The sequence below is a fragment of the Sabethes cyaneus genome, chromosome 1 (genome assembly GCF_943734655.1).
Source record: "Sabethes cyaneus chromosome 1, idSabCyanKW18_F2, whole genome shotgun sequence".
In the NCBI taxonomy this organism is placed as follows: Eukaryota; Metazoa; Arthropoda; class Insecta; order Diptera; family Culicidae; genus Sabethes; species Sabethes cyaneus.
In genome coordinates, this window is record NC_071353.1 from 14012867 (window position 1) to 14035422 (window position 22556).

Sequence of the window (22556 nt, forward strand, 5' to 3'; positions counted from 1 at the left end):
CATATCTATACGTACTGAATAAACGCATTACTATACGTTGCCTAACAGTCATACAAACGTATCTTCCATGCCCATATTCAGCACTGTGCTGTTTAAATTCTCCAAAACCAACTGTATAAGCATTGAACAGAGGTATTTAGACATACTTGAAAATCAGCTATACGGCATGTGCTGAATAAAAGCTGTCGATTAAATGTTTAATAAGCAAAAATTGTTCCTTGGGAATGATCATACTGACTCTAACGGCAGCACCGTGCAGCCCCACATCGACCCCACAGTGGTCCATAGCCTCTGCAATTCCTACCCCTACCTCCTCGTGGTACCAGCCGGGTTACAAGCAACCTCGGTGGAGATCGGGTAACCAACCCCGGTGGAAACCAAGGTCGTATGCTAACAGGAGAGAAGGGCTACTCCGAGCAATGTTGGCCCTCCGGCGATATTGTGGGGTTAGTTGCGGGCTTTGTAAGCCGAAACCACTAAAAAAACAAAGCAATGAACTCCGTAAATAATAATTACTCTAATCGGAACAATCGGTAAAGACCCTGGGCCAGACGACGAAAACGGACTAACGATTGGAAATTGGGAACATGGAACTGTCGGCCTCTAAATTTCCTCGGAAGTACTCACGTGCTTTCTAAAGAAGTGAAGAGCCGCAATACACACGAGCTTGGCACAGCTTTTATAGTGATGGGCGAAATGCAGGCCGATCAAACCCCGAATGTGCAGATTAAGAATTGAGGGCCGATTCTTTAATATTAGCATAATTAACGTGCACAGCTCTGACCTCGGAAGTACCGATGATGACAAAGACGAATTTTACGCGCAGTTGGAGCGCGAATACGACCACTGCCATGATGATGATGTCAAAATCATCATCGGGGACTGTAATGGTCAGGCATTCAATCAGGTATCAGCATCTTTGGCTCGAGTAGCACGTTCCTCACAATCATGTGGAAGATTTGTGCCTTGCCCATCTTACCCGTGTCATCATTTACCTGATGAGGACGGGAAGGAAAACAGGAGGAATAGGAAGAGGTGGATGAGGAATTTGGACAAACACATACATACCAAGAGATTTTTGTACCCCCGAGGGGATACTGCAATCCTTGGTAGTTAACTTATCAATAGTACACACCCTGGGGGGTATACTCATGATAAATAAGAACTTATAGCTCAATACCGCTTTCGGTAAGAAACATCAAAATGTCTCGTAATTTTAGTTTCCTAAAATCCGATTCATTTAAGACGTAGGATTCAAATATCCTATGACGCAATTGTGCTACTGCAGGACAGTTGCAAATTACGTGAAAATTTCAGCTCGCTGAATCGTAGCCTGTTACCGTCGATATCGGCAACAAGGCATTGAATGTACTTTCAAGGCATGCATTTAGTTCTTCTATGATAATTTAAATTCCATTATTCTGTGTTCCATTAATTTTAATTTCGTTTTCGTTCAAATTTTGGTGGCGCATTCTACTTGTATTAATTTTAAGTTAAGTTAAGTACTAATCCTAAACTCACCACCCTGCTAAATAGTCACCCAGCCCAAAATAAGCTTGGAAGACTACGCATGAAGTCGACAATAATAAAGAAAATTGTACAGACCAGAAAAAAGACGGCAAAGAACCGCAATAAAATATCCAACCCTGAAAACGACTAACATCTCTTCGGCGAGTTTCAGATATAGGCGAAATCGACGCAACACCACTGTGTCTGGTGTTCGACAGAGAAGAAGAGCGTGACAGGGGGATTGAGAGTGATGACAGATGAGCGAAGAAGGCAATCATGGTTAGACCGATCAAGAGGCAGGATCGTTGTTGCCTGTCCTCTCACGAGTATCGATAACGTTTCTCGGTGCTGCAAGACCACGAGTTCCACTTGTCCTTTTCGGCAAATTTAATAAATTTCGCGAGTGTTGAAAAGCTGCTCTGGAGAGGATTACGACGCATCGTGAAACGACGAAGTCCTCTGCCCGTCAAGCGGTTCCCTGTGATATTCCGCTACGGTGGAACCGGAGAAAACCTTCGCCATCTTGTAGCCCGATTGGAATCGTCCTTTAACCGATGGTTATGCTAGTGTCCTGTTCGCACGCGAAAGCCCTTCGGAGGAAACAACCACTGTTTAGGAAGCCGAGTCCCGGTTACGTACTATAGGGTACCCCACCGCAGCAGTGTGGCCCAAATCGTCGGGTCTTATATCTACAACCATCCCGGATCCCGTTCCGGCAGGGTAAGAAGCGATTTCACGTGTCACCGGTGACAGCAGAGGTGCTGGTGGCCGGCGAGTAACGCCATCGTCGAGTCACACGTGTTCATTGAGAGGGACGAACGAGGGGAAGGCCCGAGGAGGTCTGGTTGAGCCTGGCCCCCGCTCTTCGACGCCAGAACCAAGCCCATTAGATTGGCAGTATCTCACCCACCCCATCGGCAGGCAACCATGTTTTCGCCGCCAACATCTCGTGTGTGCGAAAATGAGATAGCATGTCAGCATTGCGTTTCACTCAACTGCCAGCAGTCTGATTTGGGCCCGCTGTCAAGTTTTGAGCCCAGGACATGCTGTCGCTGACGTTCACTGCAGCTCGATATAGAGATGTCGATGGGCTGATCTCACCACATTCCTGAAATCGTCGCTGGGAGACGGTTCATCGTGTGGTAGGGTAAGGCGGTGCAGAATGCACCGCTTAAGCGAAACATCATTTTGCAGAGGAACGGCGTGTTTGTTCCACGTTTTTCAACTTCTAGAAGACTGTGATCTTTTTTACAGTTACTCCTGGTGAAATTTCCTAACAAAAACCAGTATTTTTTGTTATTTTTGACGATTTTTGGCAAGAGTCAAAATCATTATGTGAGGCAGAACGCCAAAGCCCGTGGACAAAACACACCAAGTTTGCCCAGCTAGGCGTTAAACGCAACCAAAAAATTTACCATTCAATCACGTGTTGTATAAACTCCTAAAACTAGGCTGCCGAAATGGCGGAAGCGTTCGTTATAGCGTTTGTTACAAACGGTTGTTTGCTGGGATACAATTGGTGTGGTATCTCAACATAATTGGCAATAAAATTTAATCATCTACTTTTCTCCAACTGATGTGTGATGAAATATTGTAAGTTAAACAATGTACAATTAGGTTTAAGGCAAATTCTAAGTTCTATACAATACATAATATTGCTACATTTTTAATAAATAATCCGAAACAAAAGATGTACTGCAAATTAAAAATATTTTATAACTGTTCATTCCCGCTGTGATGCATTCTACCCCTGTTTTGTATTTTGAAGTTTTTTGCAATATATGTGAAAAACATGCCTAGTTAAAGCCGTTTTTGTGATGAATCATCGAGTATGACAGTATGTCAATTAGATAGACTGTATTTATTATGAAATTTGCATACCAACTAGTGGTAAAAGCTTAAGCTTAAGCTTAACCGTGATTTCTTACATGTGGAATGAGATCGCGGATAACCGCTTGATTTTATTGGATGTGGCTATGTTTGATGCTTTTACATTCTACACAATTATGAACCAAAATAAAATGCGCATTCATAATTTTACTAAATAGTTTCCGCGTTGTTAAGCAATTAATGGCAAGGGCCATTCTACCCCCCCGGTGCGTTCTGGACAGTCTTACCCTATTTTACCATATTTTTAGTAACCGAGCTATTTTATATTACCAAAAACGAATACCTACTTTTGCTAGAGACAAAATCCCGGAATACCGAATTCACTTGTTAGTCTGGCCTTAAACATCTGTAAGACTTCTATTCACTATAGGCAGACTTCGCAACCCGCTGTTAAACTATAGGACAATTACGGGGCTAGCACAATGATCATACTGACTCTAACGGCAGCACCGTGCAGCCCCACATAGACCCCACAGTGGTCCAAAGCCTCTGCAATTCCTACCCCTACCTCCTCGTGGTACCAGCCGGATTAAGAGTAACCTCGGTGGAGATCGGGCAACCAACCCCGGTGGAAACCAAGGTCGTATGCTTTTCGCAGCTCTACCAGGACGAACCAGAAAGATTCGCGCAGGCATTCCTCACATTGGAATCGTGTGAAGAAATTCTACAGAGGATTCGCACAGAAAACCTTGCTTATAGAAGCAGAATTCTTATAAGAGAATCCAAGAGTTTAATCCCAGGGATAGCTGTAACTCGGCACGAGAACCACCTGTACTATGAACTGTTCTGTTCTGACGTGTAGACGCAGTAAGCTACTCATATATATTGAACTATTGACATCCTATCATTTATCACGCAAATCAAATCAAATACTTACGCTGCGGCAGATCCTCTAAAAAGTCCATGAATACAGAATTCAACGCACAATTATTTCATTGATTTCAAAGTTGCGTATGATACCATCGACCGTAAAATCATGGCCATTCTAACCTTGCAGGGGACTTTATCAACGTGATGGTCCCTCATGTGGGCTGTTCAACATGCCCTTTCAGGATGTTATGAAAGGAGCAACACACAGGCACAATCTTCAGCAAATCTAGTTAGTTCGTCTGCTTTCCCAATGAAATGGATATTGTCGATAGAACAGCAACTGTGGTGGTGGCTGAACAAACTAAAACTTAAAGTAGCGAAGATTGGGTTGAAGAAAAATGCATCCAAACTAAAGTACCGTGAACCGCTAATATGACGCACACGCTGAAAGCTGGTAACTCGGTCCTAATAACGACCGAGTTTGTTTTGTTTCGAGCATCGAGCCGCTATGCTGCCCGTTCTCCCGATACTCGACAGTGCCTGAGTCGAGTCGAGTTGCACGACATGACTTACAAAATAGAGCCCATATTCATTCGATTTACTGTCCTTGTAACGCTGATGTCTTTTAAGTAGATGTCGTTTTTTGTGTTAATTTACTATCATGAGAATATTGCAAACTGGGGCCCCTCATCTCAAAGGCCCGGTGGGCCTTTTGGCTCCCAGTCCGCCCCTGGTAAGAAGCATGGACAATGTTTGAAGAGGACAAACGAGTACTCGGAGTTATAGAGAGAAGAGTGCCAAGAAAGACCTCCGATGGCATAGAGCAAAACAGAGTATAGAGGCGGAGGATGAACTATGAACTCATGCAACGCTACAGAGAAACTGGTATTTTTAAGATGGCTAAAGCTGAACGACCAAGAACACAGCGAGTAAGATGGATAATGATAGTAATATGTAATACAAATCACAGAAAGCATTTAAAGTGCATGGTTTCATGATGGTAACTAAAATCTAATTTATGGTATGACTCCTTGCAGTAAGATGTAGACCCATGTTAAAAAATATGCACAATAACAAACCATTTTTGATTTCGTTTTAGGTAGACTATAGCCGAATGACCCGAATTCCGATTAAAACATAGCCCACTTAAAGACAGCTGTACGACTATACTACTGCACTGGTACTACAACTAATTAAACATTAATTGAATTGAGATGTGTTTCGAAAATGAACATAATGTTATATTTCTTTTACCATGAAGCTAGGATCTGATTTAATCATTTAATTATTCCGTTCCAGACAATAGCTGTGCATGCAGAGTTGGCACATAGTTGTCAAATTGTGCTTGATAGAAATTTCCCGCCACCAGCTCAGCCAATCCATACCTCCTCACATAGTCCATATGCTGGAAGTTCGACCGACTGTTATGGCTGCGGTTCGACGTACGGGGCGAATCGGAAAAATCGATCTTGCCGTTCTGCTTGTAGATCAGAAAAACATACCGATGCAGTCCAGTATCTTGTGTAGGGCCAGATCCGATGAACGCGATGCGGGTGTCGCCTTTGTTAACATTACAGCCCGGAATGTTACCAACAAACCAATGACAGACTGAACGAAATGTTGGCTGCGCTCTAGACGGTACATCAGGGTCCAGCATAAAGAGCGTATAGTAAGAATCTCGGTCTGCCAACCAATCAATCAATGGTTGTTCCCTAACCTGTGTTGGGGTCAGTACGTTTCCAACCTGCGCTATCGCTCCGCTTGGGTACTTAATCTACAATATTAGAAAAATACTTATAAATACGTGCAAAACAAATGTAATAATTATCCATGATTCTCATGCTGTTCGTTATATTCGCCGTTATTCAAACCCTTTGGAAATGTTTGGTAGAACACAAATAACTCTTAGCATAAAGCAAAATGCAATTTCGCATTCAAGCTCCATTGTAGATGACAAACAATATACACACCCTGGCGATCTCTGCTGGTCCAGCATCAATCAAGTCCGGAATAATTTGGTGCAAAGAAAAAATTCTCTGTATGAAAGCCATCGATTCAATGGCTTCACAGGCTGCAGCAATACGATTAATCAACTGCGTTAAAACACAAAACAAAGTGACATTTGAGTCAGACATTGCTTAGCTCAAGTACTACTTATCACAAAAAAAAACTGCGTGCTTTTATAGCAAGAGCACAGCAGATCAATTCTTCGATTGGTATAATGAGCATTGAGCACAAGAATGTCCCTCTTGCCATACGTACCTACAAAAACGTGCAAATTTTCACGCCGATCGGTTTAGTTGTTTTCGATTCTATAAGGAACATATGGGCAGACAGACAGAAATCCATTTTTATAGGTATAGATTTCTGGAGTTAATTATTTCACTTAAAATTTGTCTGTGCAATGAAATAGAGGTCCAAAACTAAGGTTATATGCATTTTACTGCCTTTTTCTATTTTATTCGATAGACAAAAACATCAATCCCAAAATATTCTAAAAAACTTTTTCGGGCATGTTTTTCGAACACATTTCCTACAAAACATTCTTAAAGCTGTATTTTGATTGATGTTTGCTCAAAAGGTAGAGTACAACGAGACGAGCGTAGTAGTTTGGTAGTGCTAGTTTAATAAACACGTCAAAAACGATGAGTGTTTCACAGCCGGAGCCGTTTCACAACAGGGGACAATCCCATACTTTTTAATTTTGAGATTATCGAAGTTTTTTTTTCGAGCTGAACAGCGTTCTATACAGCGACCTAAGCAAACTTTTTGCGAACTTTCTAGTTTTGTTTGAAAGTTGCTTAACATTCCTACTTGAAACTTGAAAGTACGGTTAGTTGCTTAAAAATTAAGCTGAATAGAATTCTAATCATGATAATTTGGGTAGCTGATTAAGCTAAAAAATACACTTTTATCGGAACTTTTGGTTGCTTGGGGAACCATCACACAAATCATGTCGGCGCTGCAGCGAAAATGGCGCGAAGGTCAACAGTCGAGTCCTTAAATAGAGTCTCGTGCAATCGGTCTCGGGCAATGTTTCACCGCCGGGGAACTTCTCACCGGAGTAGGGAAGCTTCACCACCGGGGACTACTCGAGTCGACGATAGCAGAGTGAAAGTTGACAAAATAACAACACACACGGAAAAAATCCTGCGAGGGAGGCCGTGAAGGGATGGACGTTAGGTTGATCGCCGTCCCAACATCGGTGCACGTCTCGAGCGGGTGCAAGGAAAGTGGACGGTGAAGGATCAGGAGTAGTATCAAGAATGGCAGAACCCTGAGAGGGTAGCTGTGAAGGAGTGACGTTATAACAGTCGCCATCTCCGGATTGGTTCACATCTCGACAGGTGTACGGAGCAGTATACAAACACAGCCTGCCCCCGAAGTAATACTTAACGGTAGTTCCGGGGGGGCTAAAGTCAGACGCCCGTGAGGTTTTTAGTGTGTTAGAGTCCCACTCTGTGCCACATACATCATCAGTGTACCTGGCATAGAGCGTTTCCTCACGTAAAAAAACTACAAGGTATACAGCCCTAAGGGTTGTACGAAATGGTGACGTAGGACTATATCGGATCATTAGATTAAAGACTAATGTAATCTGCTTTTCTGGCATATGGCATATTGTTTAAGTGAGAAGTGCGAAATATTCAGATCCAATTCTTTATTGAATGCTATGGTGGCTTTGAAAATACGTGGACGAAGGTTCATAAGTACAACGTCTGTAACCATTGAGATTTCTTTTAAAAATCACTTGTGTGCATCAAAAAGGTTGAAATAGTAATGAATGACCAGCGTAGATTATTGTATTAAATATGATTATGCGTAGCTTGACATGTTTCAATAATCTTACTTTAACTAGCTTATGACCTTTAAAGGGGCCATTGTTTACAAATAACATTAAAGCCAAAGCACGTTCATCACAAATTTGACGTTCCATTCGAATGTATTTTTCTTTTGACATGAATGGCAAAAGGCACGTAAGTTAGCGCCGTCGATTCGCTGTCTTTTGCTCCGAGAAGGTTTTACTAGTTTTGTTTACTTTCATAACTTACCGCTTGTTACATAACAGAAAATATGGCACATTCGCAAAAATTTCTGTTTTATTTGTATGAGAATCCTTATCCTCCTACCTCCTTACAGGGGTGAGGGGTCTCAAACCATTACAAAATAAATTCATGCCTCCAAAAAACCCCACATTTTAAATTTGGTTCCATTTGATTGTTTAGTACTCGAGTAATGAGGAAATTTGTATTACATTTGTATATGAGCCTCCCCCTGTTAAAAGACGGATGGATCTTAGTATACCATAGAAAAAAACCCTGTCTTCTTAAACCTCGACATGCCAAATTTGGTTCCATTTGCTTGATTACTTCTCGAGTTATGAGGAACCCAGATAACTCAAAATCATAATAGAAAGTTCACATTAAATCGTTTTTATGTCAATTTTACATTGTAATTGTATAATGATTAGAGTATGTCAAATCGAAGTGAACAATAAGTTGTTTTGCAGTCGTGCGTGTCTTCATATTCATGTCTGTGAATTATAAAGCAGTATAGACGGTTGCAATATTTGATTATATCTTAATCATATATTCAGGAGTGTTTAGTTGCGTGTTATAAAAACTACGCAAAATAGAATTACAAATAATTGTCAAAATTTTCGCACGTATATCGCCTCCACTTTGGTACATATATGTTCTTATATGGCGTGAAATATAACTTTTTCGTTCAGATATGATTTCGTATATCTCAGTTGTAATTGAGATATACAAACCAAATTTGGCATGTGGGGGGTTTTGAAGGCAGGAATTTTTCTAATGATGGTTTGAGACCCCTCACACCTGTGGTAGGGGGATAAGGAATTTCATACAAATAAAACAGAAATTTTTGCGTAACTCAAAAACTAATCAATCTCGAGAAATTTTAGACTCATAAAACATTAGTCAATAACAAGACCACCAAAAACTATCAGTAGTAACATTAGATAATTCAGCGCGAGTCGACCATAGGCCGCGAGTGTTGCCGGCGACCTGCCGTCGGAAGCGCCAGCCACTGCGGTGGGCAGCCCCCCATAGAGACCACCTCTATCTAGGTTTATTTATTTTCCTAGATCTACTGACCTCTATTACTTTCCTTCAGTTGGGTCACCCCTGCGAAATGGTACTTTCTACGAAAAGATTTTCCGTGAAATGGTACATTCCGCGTAAGGTTTTTCGCGAAATGGTATTCTGCGAAACTCTATATTCCGCGTTATGGTCAACCGAGAATTGGTGTTCCGCAAAATAGTATTCGGCGAAATGGTTCGTAATGATGGCGAATATTTAAATGTTATCCGCTTTATTTTATTAGGCTGAGCGATGGGGGGAGTTGTTTTCTACTTTACTATGAGGAAAATTTGTATATTAAAACACCCATGAACTCCTCAGAAACTTGCAAAACTCGAGATTCTGACAAAGGTCATCCGAGATTCACGATTTATGTACAACATAGTTTAATTTATGGCAATACGAAGTTTGTCGGGTCAGCTAGTTTTACATAAACTGAAACGTTTATATAACAACTTTTATATTTATACACGGGTGCTCCGGTAGCTCAAATTTGGTCGGGTTTTCGATCTACGGTTAAAGGTAAGTATTTGAAAACTGCACGAATTCAAACACCACGCATAGCACACTAGATCATCGCCTGCGACGGATATGATCTGACACGTATGGGAAGCAACAACAAAACAGGCTTCTCGTTTCTGACGGTTCTGGAAACGATTGCAGCATCAAAATGTATTCTCCGCAGGAACTCACCTTTGCTATGGAAATGTAAACAGCCGGAAAACAGTGCGACGAAAACGGTTCTCTTCAATAACCCCACCGGCACCAGGAACAGAGGGGCTTAACGTGAGCAAGATGGCTCCTACCTATCGTCGGTGGCAAATATTGAAGTGAAGCGTTTGAGAAGCGGATAAATTGACAAACATGACGGTATAGAGCACGAAAATTGGAACCACGAACCCAATTGGCACCAAAGAACAATAGTTACTGAATGAGCTGAAACGGACGATAAAGATGAGCAAATCGGTATACACTCTGGCGCTTTAGTTGAACTTCTTGAACGATGCATAACTATCTTGTCGTAATAACGAGGATCGCAGAATTCATCTCATCGACAGGAAGGGAACACTGAAGATTTGATGATGTAGACACGAGATATATAAATCCCGGGCATCTCGGTTAGCACGAATTATAATCAAACTGTTATCAAAACGTACATATGTTGATAAAAAAATCATCTTGGTTAATAGGAAAGTATTAATTCAATTTCGAATTATACTTAAAACAAAACCAGTTTAAACCAATTCGCAAAATTCACTACAATTGGCCAATACACCGCTACTGTATGTGCTGCACGTTTTTGTAGGTACGTATGGCAAGAGGGACATTCTTGTGCTCAATGCTCATTATACCAATCGAAGAATTGATATGCTGCGCTCTTGCTATAAAAGCACGCAGTTTTTTTTTGTGATAAGTAGTACTTGAGCTAAACAATGTCTGACTCAAATGTCACTTTGTTTTGTGTTCTAACGCAATTGATTAATCGTATTGCTGCAGCCTGTGAAGCCATTGAATCGATGACTTACATACAGACAATTTTTTCTTTGCAGCAAATTATTCCGGACTTGATTGATGCTGGACCAGCAGAGATCGCCAAGGTGTGTATATTGTTTATCATCCTACAATGGAGCTTGAATGCGAAATTGCGTTTTCCCTTATGCTAAGAGTTATTTGTGTTCTACCAAACAATTCCAAAGGGTTTGACTAAAGGCGAAATATAACGAACAGCATGAAAATCATGGATAATTATTGCATTTGTTTTGCACGTATTTATAAGTATTTTTCTAATATTGTAGATTAAGTACCCAAGCGGAGCGAAGGCGAAGGTTGGAAACGAACTGACCCCAACACTGGTTTGGCAACAACCATTGATTAATTGGTTGGCAGATCGAGATTCTTACTATACGCTCTTTATGCTGGACCCTGATAGAGCGCAGCCAACATTTCGTTCAATCTGTCATTGGTTTGTTGGTAACATTCCGGGCTGTAATGTTAACAAAGGCGACACCCGCATCGCGTTCATCGGATCTGGCCCTACCCAAGATACTTCAATTCAGATTCAGATATTCAATTTATGTTTATTTAGTAGTACCAGTGCAGTAGTACAGCCGGCGTTCGCTCTTTGGCTGTCTTTTAGTGGGCTACCTGTTAATCGGAATTCGGATAATTCGGCTATAGTCCACCTAAAACGAAGTTAAAAATGGTTTCTTATCGTGCACATTTTGTGGACGTAGGACTACATCTTACCGCTTAAATCTTATCTTACCGGACTACACCTTATAATAGTGTTTCCAGTCTTCGAGGGGAACTTCGTCCACCTCGGTCTCTTCCGGTTTCGGCAGCGCAGCTTCGAGCGAATTTCGCGCAATTTTCGGCAATGTCAGGCTGCTTCAGCCTCGCGAGATTTAAGCGATACCAACAGAACTAAAACAGAATGCAAAAACAACAGAATATGTACACAATATTGTACGCAATAAAATTATGAATGAATTATAAGACGATATGGAAAGAGAGCAAATATGGAGAAGCTATTTATGAATCTAACATACACTTTATTTCATGTTCCGTTTATACCACTTTTTTAACAATATCAAATGTTTTGGCTTTTCTCAGTAATGCATTGACGTAGAAGTTTTAACGGAAAAGGTACGCTGCTGCGATGAGAATTTTAAGTTTTCTAAAAAAAAGTTTTTATTCGAAAATATGTAATTTTATTCACTTAAATGAAAATTAATTCGGACCAAACACTTCACTTTTTATCATGTTACACCTAATACCATTCTATTTATCTTTAAAAACTTTATATAAAAATGTTGGAGCTTTTACACTGAACACTGGAAACAGAAATACACAATCACTGGTCACTTTTTTCTCCGGAGGATTTCGTCAAAAACCGCCGAACGCGGTTCCATTCCTTGGCCCGGTCTGCTCGATCAATGTACCTGAAAACAAAGACGAAAGACAGCCGGATTAGACTCGCTTCGCTTCGTTCTGGCACAATTTTGCTTCAAGTATACTCAGTACATTCGGATAGCTGCCCTTGCAGCACCGGTACGTAGTCGTCGTACAGCGCTTGGTAGAAATTGCCTGCCCAGAGGTTTGTCAAACCGTAAATCCGTGCAAAGTTCCGGGTGGAAAAGTAGCGCCTCGGGTTTCGGCAGCGGTTCGATAACCGTACTTCGTTGGTGAAGTTCAGCCGATTCTGGTGCTCGTACAGCAGGAAAACATACCGATGGAGTCCCGTTCCTTTCGGTGGCGCCGCACCAAGATATTCCACAATGGTTTCGGCCCGATCCAGATCGTTCCCCTGAATGTTTCCGACGATCCAGTGCACAAATTCACGATGCTTCGGGTCATCTCGGCTCGGTGCGTCCGGATCGGTCAAAATTAACGTGTAAAACGAACGATTATTTGCGTTGAAAGTTAGCACCGGTATGCTCCTGGTTTGTGTGGGAGTTAGCCTATTTCCTCCTTCCGCTTCACGGCCACTTTTGAACGCAACTCTTAGCCAACAGTCCGGAGCTTCTTCGACCACATCCGGCACAACCTCATTCGATGCAAACGATCGATAGATGTGGGCATCATTCAGGATATCCGAACATCGGATCTCGAGTAACATTATAATTAGGGGAACTGAAACTAACCGTAACATTGTCACACGCGCCTAAAACTCAAGTGGCAAGCGAAGCTAGAGGCACATAACTAATGGGCGAACTTGCTTCGGTGGCTTTCTTTTAAAGATTTACTTCGGTGGGTGGCCTACTGAATGCCACCTTCAAGAAAGGATTGCTCAAAACTGGTTCTAGCCTAAAAGACAGTTTTCTGCCAGGCCAGTTGGTCGCCACGCAACTGGAAAATCTAATACTACGCTACAAGCAAATCAGATGAAAAGATGAAAAACACGGTTTGAAACATAGTCTTGTATCTCCTGGTAGTTAAGACTGCTTGCATCTTGCATGTGCACATTAACAGAGAAGTGCACGACGTATAAAACTAGTAAGGGGCAGATTCTACCATTTCTGTAACCATTAAATGTTGTATATTGGAAAGATTACCTAACCAATTTGCTTCGAGAGCTTGTGCGTTTACTACAGAGAATAGGGTTGATATCGTCATAAAACTAAGAGTAAGGCGCAAAAAAGAACTGCGTTAAAAATATTACAGATTTTTGATAATGAACTTGCTATAGTTGAGTAAGTGTGTTTTGACTTTATTACAAACGATAACTGGTTTGTTTTTCGGTTTTGATTGGTGAATTAAAGTGTTTGCCGTTTATTCTCCTTCTACACTCGCTTGCGTATACTCAGACCTCTATAGACGCTGGGACGCCAACTTTTCACAACACGATGCCCTGGTTTTAAAATACATATTGAACTTCTTTCCAATGAAGATTAAACAATCATCAGGCAAGGCGGTTGCTTAAGCCTTCGACAGAACACAAGAATAACAATCGATTATTCATTCATAAATTATGTTTACGCAAAATATTTAACGCTATATACGGCCCGTTAAGTCTATAATTATTGAATAAAGCAATCTGATTTTCTGATTGTTTTTATGGTTTTTTTTTTATCAACTATCCTGAAGCCAACTAATGTTTTTGCTTTACAATTAATTATATGAAATCCAAGCTTTGACATCAACTTTTGTGCTTAAAAAAGCAATGCCTTGGGTATAACGTCTTTAAGACTTGGCTCTTGTTTATCGACACAGACTTCGCAGCAGGTTATCAAAGTACAGGACAATTACGAGGCTAGTGCAATGATCCTACTAACTCCAGAGGCACTGCCAGCCGAGATTCGAACATACGACGACTCATTGTCAGCTTAGTAAGGCGGGGTATGCGTCTTGATCGTAACGTTTTGCGAAGAGCAAAGCAGACCGGAGTCCTCCTGGACTCCGCCTTCAGTCTGGTGTAGATTACCTCCGCCGTCGCAAAGTTCCAGGCCATGATATCAGAGTCATCTGCGAAGCCTAGGAGTTGGCTACCTTTGGTGAAAATATTACCTCTCGTTTCGATATTCCCCTCGTTGGATCATCCCCTCAAGAGCGATGTTGAACAGCCTGCACGATAAGTCGTCACTAGGCTGGTAAACGGCTGAATAATGCGTACTGTCGGTGCCTTGTGCACGTGTAGGCATAAAATAGACCCTACAATGGTTTTGTAGCTAATTAATTAAAACGATGTTTATTCGTGAGCTACTCGTTTGCTAATAATATATTTTACAATGATTGTCATCCTTATATAAACTTCTACTCTAAGCTATGCCTTCTATATCTCCTACAGTTCAAAGCCTCATATTCAGCAACTGCTATCCCTACCTCCTCGTGGTACCAGCCGGGATACGAGCAACTTTGGTGGAGATCGGGTAACCAACCCTGGTAGAAGCCAAGGTCGTATGCTGACAGCAAAGAAGGGCCCTTTCGAGCTTCGTTGGCCCTTCGGCGAAACAGGGGGTTGATGTAGCAGGCTTTGCAAGCCGTCACCACGAAAAATACTAACGGAACGAAGAACAAGGAAATTCTTACTGGAACAATCGGAATAGACCCACGCGACGAAAAAGGACTTTGGATTGGAAAATCTTTCCGACGTGGAACTGACGATCTCTCAACTTCCAAGGGAGCATTCGAGTGATCCATCACAAAGTGCACCTGGAGGTCACCAAATCAGACAGAATCACAGATCGACCACGATTTGATCGACAGTCAGCACTTCTCAGACATTATCGACGTCAGATCCTATCGAAGCGCTAACGTTGACTCGGACCACTACCTAGTGATGGTTAAGATGCGCCCAAGACTCTCCGTTGTGAACAACATTCAGTACCGACACCAGCCTCGGTTAGACCTCGCGCGGCTGAAGCAGCCAGACGTCGCCGAAAACTACGCGCATTCACTCGAAGCTGCGCTGCCGGAAGAAGACGAGCTGAACGGAGCCTCTCTCGAGGACTGAAGGAACACTATCAAAATAGCCATCAGCAGTGTAGCGGAGAGCTACATCGGGCATGTGGCCCGGAATCAGCGGAACGGTTGGTTTGACGTTGAATGTAGGAGGGTGATGGATGAGGAGAACGCTGCGCGGGCGGCCAAGGAGCGCAGGGCCACACGTCAGAACGTGGAAAAACACAAACAGAAGAAGATGCAGCGAAACCAAATCTTTCGGGAGAAAAAGCGCTACCTGGAAGAGCAGGTATATGCAGAATTGGAGCGGCTGCACCGTTCTCAGGAAACGCGAAAGTTCTACCAGAAACTGAACGGATCCCGCAAAGGCTTTGCGCCGCGAGCCGAAATGTGTCGGGATAAGACTGGCAGTATTCTGACGGACGACCGTGAGGTGACCGATAGGTGGAAGCAGCACTTTGACGAACACCTGAATGGCGCCCAGGCGGAGAACCATGGCGGTGGGGAAAGCGATTTCGACGGCGCAACAAACGGGGAAGAGGTGCCAGCCCCAACGATAGGCGAAGTTAAGGAGGCCATTATGCAGCTAAAGAACAACAAGTCAGCTGGGAAAGATGGCATCGGAGCTGAGCTTATTAAAATGGGACCAGAAAAGCTGGCCGTTTGTCTGCACCGACTAATTGTTAGAATTTGGGATACGGAACAGCTACCGGAGGAGTGGAAAGATGGGGTTATCTGCCCGATCTGTGGAAACGGCGACAAGTTGGACTGCCGTTCTCAATTGGTTCTCAATGCCGCCTATAAAGTGCTGTCCCAAATCATTTTCCGCCGACTATCACCAATTGCGAATAGCTTTGTGGGAACTTATCAAGCCGGCTTCGTCGAAGGACGGTCTACAACGGATCAAATATTTACACTGCGGCAAATCCTTCAAAAGGGCCGTGAATACAGAGTTCCCACGCATCATTTGTTCGTTAACTATAAAGCCGCATATGATACCATCGACCGGAAAGAGCTATGGAAAATAATGGACGAGAACGGCTTCCCCAGGAAGCTCATTAAACTGATTAAATCTACGATGGATGGTACACAGTGCTGTGTTCGGATTTCGGGTGGATTGTCAAGTTCATTCGAATCACACAGAGGACTTCGTCCAGGTGCTGGTCTTTCATGCCTGCTGTTCAACATAGCGCTACAAGGTGTTATGAACCGAGTGGATGTCAACACGCGGGCACAATTTTCAACAAATCTAGTCAATTCGTCTGCTTTGCCGATGACATGGATATTATCGGCACAACATCTGTGGCGGTGGCTGAACAGTACACTAGACTAAAGCGCGAAGCGCGAAAAGATTGGGTTGAAGGTATATACGTCTAAAACAAAGTACATGCTGGCCAGCGGAACCGAGGCCGAACGACACCGCTTGGGCAGTAGTATATTGATCGACGGCGATGAGTTTGAGGAAGTCGACGAATTTGTCTAGCTTGGCTCACTGGTAACGACGGACAATAATACCAGCCGTGAGATTCGGAGGCGTATTATCAACGGAAGTCGTGCTTACTATGGGCTTCACAAGCAGTTGCGCATGCGGTCAAGCAGACTAAGTCACCGTACAAAGTGCACCCTGTACAAGACGCTTATTAAACCGGTTGTTCTCTACGGGCATGAAACATGGACAATGCTCGAGGAGGACCTGCGAGTGCTCGGAGTTTTCGAACGACGAGTGCTAAGAACCATCTTCGGCGGCGTACAGAAGAACGGAGTATGGGGGCGGAGGATGAACCATGAACTCGCACAGCGCTACGACGAACCCATTATCCAGCAGGTGGCTAAAGCTGGACGGATACGATGGGTAGGATATGTTGCAAGAATGCCGGACAACTGCCCTGCAAAGATGGTGTTCACCTCAAATCCGGTAGGAACAAGACGTCCAGGAGCGCAGCGAGCAAGATGGTTAGACCAGGTAGACCAGGAGCGAGATCTGGCAGAGAGTACTCGGTGTCCAAAGAATTGAAGAGCGGTAGCCCTTAACCGAGTTACATGGAGAAACTTTGTTCAACAGGCTTTGTCTTAGGACGGCAAGCCACCTAAGTAAGTAAGTATAAGTCGTCACATTGTTTCAACCCTGGCCGCGTAGCTAAGAGACTCGAGAGTGTCCCGAGATCTCTGATCACCCGTATTCGTGCATTATCTGTCAAAGACAGTCTCAATCGACTGTATCGTATGCTGCTTTGAAATCAGCAAAGGTGTGATGCGTGGACACGTTGTACTTCCAAGATCTGTTGCAATGTAAAAATGTGGTCTATAGTGGTGTGAGCGTAACGTAACACCTTGTAGGCGGCGTTTATTAGTGTTAAGCCGCGATAGTTGTAACAGTAGAGGGTAGAGCCGATCACCAACTCCTGCCACCCATTCCTCCGGCAGCTTCTCCTTCTTCCAAATCTTGGAAATAACCCGGTGTAGAACCGTTACCAGCGTTTCTCAGCCACGTTTATATAGCTCTGTTGGTAGGCGAACCTTACCAGCAGCTTTGTTGGTCTTCAGCAACCCGTTTTCTCAATCGACTTCTTAGAGATCAGGTACTGAGACATTACTATCTTCCATGCGCACTCCTAGGCTAACTTGCATTCCGCCTTCTTCTGCAACTTGTCCATTAAGCCTTCGAAGAACTGCTTCCTCCTGTCGACCACCACGCGCTCGTTTGAGATCACATTCTCTTCCTCGCCCCTACACATATCGGGTTTCGGTGTGTAGCCCTTACGAGTTTGGATTACCTTCTCGTAAAACTTGTTCTATTTCTTCACTGTCTCCTTCGGGTGCTTTCTACTCCTCAGAATCGTGGTTAACTGATACCTTGCTCGTCGGTATTTGGCCAAGTCCTTGGCGTACGGCCCGGCATAGTTTGTGTACTTCATAACTTCGCAAATCCACCCTTTTTTTTACTTCCTGGACATAGGATTGCAAAAATCCTACCATTTTTCCCACCTCTTCCGATGACAACTTCGGGTTCCTTTGGGGAGAGCCATCGTTTTCGAATGAGTTTTAGGTTTTAGGATCAACTATGTAGGATCGTAGTAAACTGTATAGCATTAGGAATCCTTGACTCCCTGTAACTAATGCGGAATAAATAATATTATCATTCCGATTTGGACCACCAAGCAGTGAAGATTGATTTTCCCTTCTACAAACTGCATTTTCTTTTCTACCACTTTCGGGTTTCCCGTATATTGTTAGAAGTCCTCCGTTATAGGACACACCGTGTATATAAGATTATTCAACAGTTTAGTTAACTTACGAAAGGATGTTTCGGGATCATTTTTTACGGGCATGCGTAAATTGATTCTAGAATCTGCGTTTTACCGGACACTATCAAATCATAGGAAGCGTGCAATGGTAGGCAAATTATCCTAATAGGTAGTATAGAATTTTAGTACAAGTTCTATTCATATTAAAACAAGAATACTGCATGATTTGAAGAGTTATCCAGGAAGAATATACCAATGGAATACAGTGGACTCTCGGAAAAGTTAATTGTTCAGAAAAGTTATGCGAATATCAGCTCTCATGCAACGCTTTAAAAAGCTAATTTTTGCCTTAACTTTTCTGAGAGTTTGAATTTATTGGTTGTCCTAGCGTTCGTCCATACACGTGTATTTTTCTATCTTTATTACGTGTGACCTTCTATCTTTATTTCTCATTTTTCGGTGTAATGTCGCCTTTCCACAATTTCATACAGGGTCTCATCATAACTGGGATTAAATTAAACTCTTGTACCGAACAGTAGCAACAATAGTTCAATACGAGCACATAGTTACTTCAGGATTATTGATGGCATACTGGAAAAGCGCAAACTCAGATTGAATTTTAAATGCAAAAGAAAGAACAGACAGGAACTAAAAATAAGCGCGGACATTATCAAAACGTAGTCGCAGACTATACGAAAAAAAAGATCTTGCTACATATTTCTTTCCCTACAAAAACTTTTTTATGCAACGTAAGAACCAATAACTGAATGTTTAGTGAACGAGACACAACACTAATAGTTCTTACAAAACGGATAGTTTACCTTTAATATTTCGGAAAAGTAAATCGACCCATTCCCCAATCGATTAACTTTTCAGAGAAAACACTGTAGTAGTAAAAAATTAAGTCAACTGTATATTGATGAACTTGGCTTAATTGGTTTAAATTTGACAGTGCGTACAAGAGCAGTTTAAAACTAATTACCCATTTACCAGCAGGATTTCTCAAAGCACAGTTATAATCAATTTTTAACTATACAAATTGAAGTCAGCTTACTAACGTTCACGTCTTTTTATCCATAAATTTTGAATTGCAGTAATATTTTTAAAAAGACGACATGCCCAATCGTCGCTTATTCGAAAGTTTCTACACCTGCCGTGTCACTGGTTCTACCTGAAGTTTAGTAAAACGAAAACCGCATTCGTTCCGCAGTGAAGCCTCAAGGGATATAGAAATGAAACGCACCCTCGAAGGGCGCCATATCATAATAACTACGCAACTTTCACGACCGGAGACTATCTTACCCCAATTCTCTATGTTCCATGCGCTGGCACTTATAGAGCTAGAGGGACATTCCACAGACACTCAGACAGTGCTTGTTTTACGGTTCGAGGTGATAATAGACATTGATCTGTCGCGCTCGAGCAATCGCAGCACGCAATTTTGACTTATTGATAAGCGCTACTTGAGCTGAACAATGTCTAGCTCAAATCTCACTTGGATGGTGCTGTGTGTTGTTCTAGCACAACTCATCATCAGTCGTACTGCTGCTGCTGCCTGTGATGCAACTGAATCGATGGCCGAGCCACTGAAAACTTTTTCCAACCATGAAGTTATACCGGACGTGATTGATGCTGCACCAGCAGAGCTAGCTAAGGTGAGTATGTTATTTGATATTTATAATCGAACTTGACCTACAAATTGTGTTTGGATCTTTTCTTTAAGAATCAATTGTGTTTTTTTGTTAAATTATTTTTACAGATATTTTTGTAATTTCACTCAAAAAGCGCTTGAATAGAAGTAAAGCATGACAAACCAGTTTGATTGTCCAAACCAATACACAGAAAGTAACGCGGTTGATTCATAAACTCGAAATCATAGACAGCTACATTCACTTTTCATGCATATTTTTTCTATTTATTACAGATCAGCTACCCAAGTGGAGTGGTAGTAAATGGTGGAAACGAGCTGACCCCAACGCAGGTTAAGGACCAACCTAAAATAGAATGGTCATCGGATCCGGATTCTTACTACACGCTGTTTATGGTGGACCCGGATGCACCGCGTAGAACGGAGCCAAAGTTTCGCTCGGTGTGTCACTGGTTTGTCGGAAACATCCCGGGTGGTAATATTGACGAAGGTGACCATCGCATCGCTTTCGTCGGATCTGGCCCACCACAGGGTAGCGGGCTGCATCGGTATGTTTTTCTGATCTACAAGCAAAACGGCAAGATCGACCTTTCCGATGCGCCTCGTACGTCGAATCGTAGCCGAAATAATCGGTTGAATTTCCAACATAAGGACTATATGAAAAAGTATGGATTAAACGAGTTGGTTGCCGGAAACTTCTATCAGGCACAGTATGATGAATATGTGCCAACTCTACACGCACAGCTATCTTCTGGAACGGAATAATCATCTGCTTAATTAAAATTGTCATTATATGGTAATTAATTTAATTGTCATTGTATGGTTAAAGAAGTGCAAAACGAGAATTACGTTGCATTACAGTTAATGGTGGAATAGTAGTAAAAATGCTTAACAGCATAACAATGAAACCAATTCTTTACCGAACTCAACCAACTTTGCAAAAGTGCAAAACCTCAGCTTCTACCTGCTTTCAGAGCAATAGCTTTGTGTCAAATAGTAACTCATATAGGGTTTATTTCTAATTCTCGTCGTAGTAAGTGTCGTATCCAACCATTTTGATGGCAATTGAAGCGGTAACAAAACGGCTTCCAACCGTGTTAACTATAGCCAACAGAATGATCCTAATCCTAGTTCGTTTCGTACACCGGCAACTCGGAGACCATCGGTACTATGACAGAGAACCTTTCGACAGTTCTCTCTCTTTCTCTTATACATAGCCCTAGAGTGCATATAAATAGAGTGACAACAAAAGGCCTTTTCTGATGCGTTCGTTATACCCTAGACAGACATACAATTGTACCAGCGTTGTACAGCAAAGTTTCGTTAATTGGTGGTTCGTTAATTGGGCGGTTCGTTAATTGGGCGTTCGCTAATTGGGCTATGTGACAACTTGAATGTCAAAATTGTATGGAATTTTCGAGTTTAGAAATTTCTAACAACTGTCAGTCGGCCCAATTAGCGAATCAGCTGGAGTGCAGTCGTGGCCCAATTAACGAATTCAGGCTGTACCTGTACAATTGTATGTCTGTCACCGTGTACAACGATAGAATCACGCAAGCAAAGTGGTACAACGGTGGTTTCTGTACCTACCTCTTTCACCGTTGTACGAAGCTACAACTGCTCGATTTTTACTGCGCGCAGCGCCAATGACTGGTAGTTGTGATAACAAAAACTAGGCAGAATTTTAAATTAATTATTATTTTGCAAGATTTTGGCAAAGATTTAACGCTAAACGCTCGGCATCTTGAAATTTGTGTTAACATTTCGTGAATAGGAACAAAAACCAACGCTTAGACCATGCAATTAGAGATTATCGGTGATGAGCACAACCACGTACAACGTACAGCAGTATGTCTGTCACCCTTCCGTTGTACAGGTACAACGCTGTACACGTACAACGCTGGTACAATTGTATGTCTGTCTAGGGTATTACATAGCGTTTTATCAATAATTTACACTGAAGAATATCATTCCGTTAATTTCAAATTTATCTTTATGGGCGATAACCTGAATCTACTACAGTAAGTAAAGCCATTCTAATTTTTATCATTTGTTGGATGGATTTAATGAATACTCCAAAAGTTCTTGTGCTGATTTGAACAGCCCTACCTTCCGATCCGTGAACTTTGAAATCACTGAAAAGCGATTATTAAAGCATGTTATTGAAATTACGCAACTGACTTTATTTCTTAAATTCGTCGTAAACCGTTTTAAAATCCGCCCATCAAAACTTTTCATCGTCCGAACTAAAAATCACAACAATGTTTACGAAGCTAACGCACATGTATTTGTATAGGACGGCATGACGAATGTTATACTACAAAATTTCTGCAGGTCAGGCAAGTTTTCCTGGCTGTAGAATAACGACAATGCCTTATGCCTTGTGTGAGTTATTTTCATTTATGAATGACGGAAATTAAAACGATTAGTCGACATTTTCTTCTTCGT

General features: G+C 42.2%; 3 protein-coding genes across 3 annotated transcripts; 1 reads left to right on the top strand and 2 right to left on the bottom strand.

Moving 5' to 3' along the window:
* Window positions 1-5494: 5494 nt before the first annotated feature.
* Window positions 5495-6344, bottom strand: LOC128745417 (protein D2-like). The gene is made up of 2 exons (XM_053842492.1): window positions 6180-6344; window positions 5495-5983 (listed from the first exon to the last, which is right to left on the bottom strand). The coding sequence occupies exons 1-2, from the start codon at window positions 6342-6344 to the stop codon at window positions 5495-5497; spliced, it is 654 nt and encodes a 217-aa protein (XP_053698467.1).
* A 5977-nt stretch (window positions 6345-12321) lies between these two features.
* Window positions 12322-12933, bottom strand: LOC128732739 (protein D2-like). Its single transcript, XM_053826071.1, has one exon. The coding sequence runs from the start codon at window positions 12931-12933 to the stop codon at window positions 12322-12324; it is 612 nt and encodes a 203-aa protein (XP_053682046.1).
* A 6945-nt stretch (window positions 12934-19878) lies between these two features.
* LOC128745084 (protein D3-like) lies at window positions 19879-20998 on the top strand. The gene is made up of 2 exons (XM_053842065.1): window positions 19879-20115; window positions 20385-20998. Exons 1-2 carry the CDS (start codon window positions 19936-19938, stop codon window positions 20871-20873), a joined length of 669 nt encoding a protein of 222 aa, XP_053698040.1. The 5' UTR covers window positions 19879-19935; the 3' UTR covers window positions 20874-20998.
* The last annotated feature ends 1558 nt before the right edge of the window (window positions 20999-22556 follow it).

Coding starts and splice junctions, on each gene's coding strand:
- LOC128745417 (XM_053842492.1), bottom strand. CDS start 6,344: ATGTCTGACTCAAATGTCACTTTGTTTTGTGTTTTAACGCAGTTGATT. Junction 5,984..6,179: donor GACCAGCAGAGATCGCCAGG/GTGTGTATATTG, acceptor CTAATATTGTAG/ATTAAGTACCCAAGCGGAGC.
- LOC128732739 (XM_053826071.1), bottom strand. CDS start 12,933: ATGTTACTCGAGATCCGATGTTCGGATATCCTGAATGATGCCCACATC.
- LOC128745084 (XM_053842065.1), top strand. CDS start 19,936: ATGTCTAGCTCAAATCTCACTTGGATGGTGCTGTGTGTTGTTCTAGCA. Junction 20,116..20,384: donor CACCAGCAGAGCTAGCTAAG/GTGAGTATGTTA, acceptor TATTTATTACAG/ATCAGCTACCCAAGTGGAGT.